The sequence below is a fragment of the Aplysia californica genome, unplaced genomic scaffold (genome assembly GCF_000002075.1).
Source record: "Aplysia californica isolate F4 #8 unplaced genomic scaffold, AplCal3.0 scaffold00644, whole genome shotgun sequence".
In the NCBI taxonomy this organism is placed as follows: Eukaryota; Metazoa; Mollusca; class Gastropoda; order Aplysiida; family Aplysiidae; genus Aplysia; species Aplysia californica.
This window is the reverse complement of record NW_004797914.1, coordinates 35930-42966: the sequence shown is the minus strand read 5'-3', so window position 1 is coordinate 42966 and position 7037 is coordinate 35930. Positions and strand designations below refer to the sequence as shown.

General features: G+C 39.5%; 2 protein-coding genes across 2 annotated transcripts in view; one reads left to right on the top strand and one right to left on the bottom strand.

The window, feature by feature from the left end:
* The first annotated feature begins 822 nt into the window (after positions 1-822).
* On the top strand, positions 823-1272 carry LOC101858359. The gene has a single exon (XM_005107931.1). The coding sequence runs from the start codon at positions 823-825 to the stop codon at positions 1270-1272; it is 450 nt and encodes a 149-aa protein (XP_005107988.1).
* Positions 1273-2817: 1545 nt separating this feature from the next.
* The window catches only part of LOC101857364 (cell division control protein 42 homolog), a gene marked incomplete in the record, with an annotated part of 39715 nt that continues 35495 nt past the window's right edge, over positions 2818-7037 (bottom strand). Inside the window, 1 exon segment of the mRNA XM_013087829.2 lies at positions 2818-4225. Within this exon segment, the coding sequence (XP_012943283.1) occupies positions 3749-4225 (477 nt within the window).

Genomic DNA, 7037 nt, shown 5'->3' with positions numbered 1-7037 from the left:
AATGAATATGGCAGCAAACCGAGACAAACCACCCAAGCAACAGAGAAAAGTCATCAATGACTGCCACTTTTGTGGTAAAAGCCATGAACAAGTGAAAGAAAAGTGCGCAGCATGGGGTAAATCGTGTACAAACTGCCATGGACGCAATCACTTTGCATCAAAATGCAAAAAGAAGCAAGTGAAATTCACCACTAAGGAAGAAGAAGATGAAGAATTTGCTAGTGGAGATGAATGGCTGAATGCAGTAAGTAAGGAGAGAACGACGACAATACTGAAAATTAATGGCAATGACGTCGGCTCCAGGTGGACACGAGAGCAGATGTCAATTATATGCAAGAAGTATGAGAAGCACGAACAGACAAAGGAAACGTCACAGACACTGACAATGTGGAATAAAATCAAAGTAACACCAGCTGGTAAGGCCATGCTGAAAGTGGAAAACCCCAAAACAAAAGAAAGGAGAAATGTGCCATTTACATTCATTGACGATGACTTTTAGCCTGAAAACATAAAGAGAGCTCGGTCTGATAACCATACACGAAGACAAGTTCATAGCCAAGCTGGAGCTGGAGACAATCGGTGATCTGGGGGAGGCACATCTGACAGTAGATCACACAATAAAGCCGACAATCCTTCCATGCAGAAAGGTACCTCATGCGCTAGAAGACCAAGTTAAAGAAGAAATTATTTGCCTGTTGCATCGTGGCATCTTACAGAGGGTTGAAGAGCCCACCCCTTGGGTAAATCAGATGGTTGTGGTGAAAAAGGCTATTGGAAATATAAGAATCTGCATTGACCCACAACCCCTAAATCTGGCCCGGCATGTCAGCAGAAATCAAAGCAATGGCTGGCAACTGCAAGACATGCCAGGCACTAAAACCAGCAAATCCAAGAGACACAATGACTCAACATAACCAAGGAACCTACTCAAGGGAGAAAATTGTTTGTGATCTTATGGAAATTGATGGAAGAAACTATCTTTTAACAGTGGACTGCTTCTCCAACTTCGCAGAAGCAGATTATCTTACTAACACAGAATCACAATCAATAATCATGAAACTCAAGGGACACTTCGCTCGTTTCGGCATCCCAAAAGTAGTGGTAACGGACTGTGGATCGCAGTTTGTCGCCCAGGAGTTCTCAAAATTTGCTGAAAAAAGGGGATTCCGACACGAGACCTCAAGTCCCGGACATCCCAGATCCAACGGGCGAGCAGAATTGGGAGTGAAAAATAAAAAGTACACGATGAAGAAAGCGAACCGGCAGAAATAGGATCAGTACGAAGCGCTTTTAAAACTCCGCAATACTCTGCGACAGTATGAGAAATCCCCAGCTGAGATAAAGCTAGCAAGGCGGCTGCACGCATTGATCCCTAGCAAGCCCATAACTTCTATGAACACTGACAAAAAGTCCAATGACAGAAATGATGCCGTGACCAAATCCTACAATAAACACGCCAGAGACCTTCCACCACTTCAGAGGCCACAACCGGACTACTACAGAAATCCCAACCAATCTGGTTGGAACAAGGGCAGGATTGTCCAGACAAATGGACAACGCCAATACACAGTGGAGGGGAAAAACGGAGGCATCTACCGACACAACCGCGTACATCTCACACCAAAGTCAAGCCCTTTCAGAAGAGAAAACGTCGACGAGCTTGAGCCGATATGTCCCAGTAATATCCCCATGGCTGAGACAAACACCAGCCCAAGCCCTCTCCTGTCATCAATCCCAATCAGTCAGTGAATCACTCTCAAATACTCAATGAGGGCCCGCCCAGCACCCCACCAACTATGAATATGAGACCCAAACGGGAAGTGAAACAAATATCGTGGATGAAAGACTTTATTACCCAATGAATATTTAACAGACCAAGTTTACAGAAAAGACAATCATTTTGTGTAAGGACCAGGACAAAGGGTCATAATACCCTCCCCTGGATGAGGACACATTTATTATAACCTCTAGAGTATTTCAATTAAATTTAGTGATAATTTAGTTTTAGTTGTAATTAATTATTATTGGTGTTAATAAGTTAATAACAGTCAATTTGTTTAAGGAAAGGAAAAGGGATGTTAATAATCATAATACTTAAGTTTACAATTTAATTGCTACAAATACTAACATAAAATCCTAAATACTTTTGTAACGAATTGCACAATCACTCTTCTGTTTCTAAGTTTAGTTTTAGATGATTATTATTGTATGGAAGCCATGATGAGCACACAATAAATTTGCCTTTCAATTAAAGCGTCTTTGCCACATCACTAGGACTTGTTAGTCTGTGTCCCACATATCAACACACCCCCCCCCCCCCAACCAAATAACAAACCAACAAAAATTTTTAAAAAACAACAAATAGAAACCATCCTACATCTCCCCCCCCCCCCCCCCCCCTTTTCAAAAGAACACAAAAAACATTTTTAATTAGCCTTAGTCCTAAACCTGAGATCACCCCCAACTGGGACCTCAAAGGGGAATGGTTTGCATTTTTCAGTTTGATCAGTCCTGCCTAAGTCCTGTCCTGTCTTACTGGCCACTTTTCTCCTTGACAATGGGTGGCCATTTTACACAGGTTCGACTGTACATACTCACACACACATACAGAGAGAGAGAAAGAGAAAGATCACAGAGAAAAAAAGCAAAAGGGAGAACTGTTTTTAAAACCCAAAAACTTCCACGTCTATACATTGGCACACACTATGTGACAGTTACAATTGCCTTTACTTCCTTGAGTGAGCCTGGTCTGCCTTTTATCCTGACAGGCAAGCATGATTTTTTTTTAAAAACGCCATACAAAAGGCGCAGATAATATGAATCTGTCTACTTACACAGCGATGGCATGTGTGCTTAGGAGAAACTAACTTATCAACCTTCAAGTACAAGGAATGACTATAGCTTGTTCACTTTCGTCTGACCGCATTAAAAAAATTCTAGCTCATTAAGGAAGTTATCTTTGCCCATGAAACTTTGCATTGCACTTCTGTGAGCAAGTGACCAAACAAAATTTTAAAAATCAAAAATCTTGACCCAGTAATAAAAAAGTCTTTCTATTTGGGCCTTATATTAAAAACCGCTCTTTGGATGCATGCACAGGATCACTAAAATAAATTACTTACAGTAGCCTTGCCTACAAATTGCTCATTCGATTTTATCCCCCTGCTGTCTAGACTTCTCCATGAGCTCCACGTTAGTCAAAAAAAATACTCACCCCGTCTCATGAATCGTGTTTCTTAGGTGAACGTTAAAGAGTGGTGTTGAGAAAATATGTCAACTTTTGCATATGATGTAAATCCCCTATTTATTTTCTTACCCATTTTAGGCTTACATCGAAGAAAACGTTTCGGAACCTTAGTTTGCAGTGACTTTTATAACTGGGTTTCTGTTGGTCATCCAACTTTTAGACCCATATACAAAGATTTGAGAAGATTGAACAGGTGATTTCATTTATCTTGTCTTAACTGTGGTCAGACAAAAGTGAACAAGCCATTGTATGGACATTACAGGCAACCTTTGCCTAAAAAATGACCTCAGTGATCATAATGTAGTCTAGCCCAACAAGAACCCTTTTTTTTTTTTTTTACAATGGTGTAGTTCTTGGATTCAAATTCATGACTATGTCTTGTACTGATGATTTCACAATACTGACAGCATTTTGCTTGCCACATTCTCACAAAATTATCAGAACTGAGAAATAGCCCACACCTCTTCTATACAGCAAAACTGTTCAGGGATTCCAGAAACATCACAAAAAGCAACAGAACTTTTTCCAGCCGGCTTTCTTTATAGCACTGCTCTGACGTACACCGCCCTGCACAGAGTATTTCTTCCTGTCTGATCCATGAGCCTCTTTCTCTCGGTCCAGGTCGTAGTTCAAGGAGTCTAAAATGGCCTGGTCGAACACGTCCTTGAGGTTTTTCTGTGTGAGAGCTGAACACTCCATGTAGTGTGTGGCCCCAATGTCGTGAGCAAGCCGGCTGGCATCCGTCTCGGACACGGGTTTGTCTTTATATTTGGCAAGCTCTATGAGAACTTTAACGTCATTGCGCAGGTCACACTGTGTGCCCACTAGCATGAGGGGACATCTGGGAGCATGCTTACGGATCTCAGGCACCCATTTCTCCACAATGTTGTTGAAGGAGGTGGGAGAGACCACACTGAAACACAGTAAAAAGATGTCTGTGTTGGGGTAGCAGAGCGGCCGGAGAGCGTCGAAGTCATCCTGTAACAAAGAAAGGCAAATGATGGTTATCACACAAGTAGACATTATGCATAACATACAATTTTCTAACTGTCCGAAGGGGCATAAAAGCACTGAAGCATGAAACATGTCAAATATTGAGGGGGCGGCGGCACACGACACAAGAGCACCAATAGAAAAGGATATGAGGTTTAGTACGCCTCCCCATCTGAAAAAACTTAAACTTCTACCAGGAGAATTCACTTCATAGCACAACCAAAGTACTCAGTAGGACCGTCAATACTGCTGCCATTAAAGCAAACACGTTATCGACACACCAATGGTATCTGGCACAAATATGTCACATCCCAGGAAGTTTATTTTACAGAGGAGGATTTACAAATCTGTTTAATCATACCATCACAGACCGCTCAAATCAAATTTGACAAAGTGAAAAGAAAAGCCCATAAAAGGACTTGATGTGCAACTTTATAAAGGACAGTGTATTTGACCCTGCTTTACAATACATGCACTATCAAAAATTGGGTTTCAGAAAATGTTGGAGTAGTCCCATTTGTGCCAGCCAATACCTTAACCTAAGGCCATGAGAGCCCCCTGTCCAAAATTTTGTTGAAATTAGGGCAGAGATGACCAAGTTATTGCTCTTAACTCTTGATATGACGACACGGAGAGTGCAAAGGGATTGAAATTTGGACAAATCCAAGGAAACTGTAACAAAAAAAAGGCCAGTGAAGCGGTCTCAATAAAAAAAAAGATATGACAATGACAATGACAATCTTTATTCATCTCGCAGGGAGAAATTTGTCTTGGCCGTTAACAATGGCAGTAGACGTTACAAAGGTTAGACTTAAAGGTGCACTCACGCAAACGCACAAGACAGGACATTAGGCCAAGTAAATACAATATGTCTCACGTGCTGGGACATCTCTCTCTCTCTCTCATTTGTAGCACTGTGTGTTCAGTAACCTCACTGCAGTTGGTACGAATGAATTTCTATATCTGTCTGTTCTTGCTTCTTTGGAAATGTATCGTTTACTGCGGGTCGATAGTTGAAATTCCGATGTCAGTGGGTGGCTATGGTCACTAAGCATTATTTCCGCCTTTTTTAGAATGTTTGTCTTGTGTAGATATTCAAAGTCACTTAGGTCTCTACCAATTGTTCTTGATGCCTTTCTTATCAACTTGTTTATTTTTATAATGTGCTGCTTTCCCAAATTGCAAGTGATACCAAAATTTATCAAAGTTTCTATTGTGGTGGTGTAGAAAATCCGAAGGATGGATGGATTCAGATTGAAAGACTTTAGTTTCCTCAGAAAGTACAGCCTCTGATTTACCTTTTTAACGATATTGTTTATGTGGTTTTGCTATGTAAATTTGACGTCGATTTTAAGACCAAGATATTTGTATGAATCCGTGATTTCAATAGTTTCTTGTTCAATTACGAGTGGTGGGATTGTTGGCTTTTCTCTTCTAAAATCAAAAATCATTTCCTTTGTTTTTGAGAGAAAATTAGAATTTTAGAAAATTTGAATTGCACCATTTAAAAAACATACATATTTCTTTGAAATACTCTTTTTCATCAAGGTTTATCAATCCAATAATAGCGGAGTCATCTGCAAACTTAATAAAGCGTGTTGTTTTATATATACTTCTATGATCGTTGGTATATATTGTATTTGTATACAAAATTGGTGACATGTTGAAAGTTGGACATTCCTTTCTGGGTCTACAGTAATATTGGATTTAAAAGTCACTAGGTAGGAGTTAGTACACCTTTAATTTGGCTAATGAGAACCCCAATTGTGACAACTGTAATGGGAGAAAAAAATAACTTGACCACCTGTACTGTACTGCAGCGGAAACTGGCTCAAATAGGAGGCAAAACATTATAAATCTTTTCCTAATATAGCTAGCATCTGCGTTTGTTGCCATTTTTTTTTCTTGTCCAAAAGTTCCCACAAAAATGGCAAAAGTTGCCAACAATTTTCAAGCTTTCAACTCTCTGTGACGACGTTTATAGCAATGTTGATAGAGATAACTTCATCAAATACACCAGAATTTCTTGTGCTCTGTTTTAAGCATTCAGAATAGCTTTTGCAGCCACACAGAGCGTTTAGTTTTAGTAGAGGTTTTATGGCGCTCACATCTGCATAAGGTCATATGAGCATCAGAAGATTAGAGTTGTTACAAGAGACTTAACAAACATTTTTTTAAAAAGGGGAGATATGGACGATAGATGCTTGATAGGAAAAAAGAAGCAAACCACACCAGAGCTCCCGCCAATCACCCACACACTTTAAAAACTTGAAAAATAAAGGTTTCACAACAAAATGAAATCAAAATTGGAACAGAAAATAAACAACCACAAAAAATTAACAAATACGGCCGTTTTAACCCTAAACGCGTGTAATTCAAGATAAAATACAGGATCTAACATGTAAACCATGGAGCCACACATAAGGGGTATGTGTATGTAGTATAGGGTTTTACGGCGCTCGCAACTGGTAAGGTCATAGGAGCGCGCGAAACACAAGTTGTTTACTTTTGCAAAAGTTCACAGCACGATTGGTCAACTAATTGACTTTAAAATGCTAAAATGTTAAAATATTAAGATTCAGTGTAAATATTATTATTATTTGTGATTTAAAACAACTCTTATAGGTAACAATAAAAATTTTTAATAGTACGTTTTCATTTTACAATTTGCCATAAAGGCCAATGGCCTTCATAAAATTCAAAATTTTGCTGGGATCAACGACGGAAGAAATTTCTTGCAATTTCTTGCATTTATAGTATTTCCTTCGGATCTCTCCAAAGTCTAGACATTCGGTTA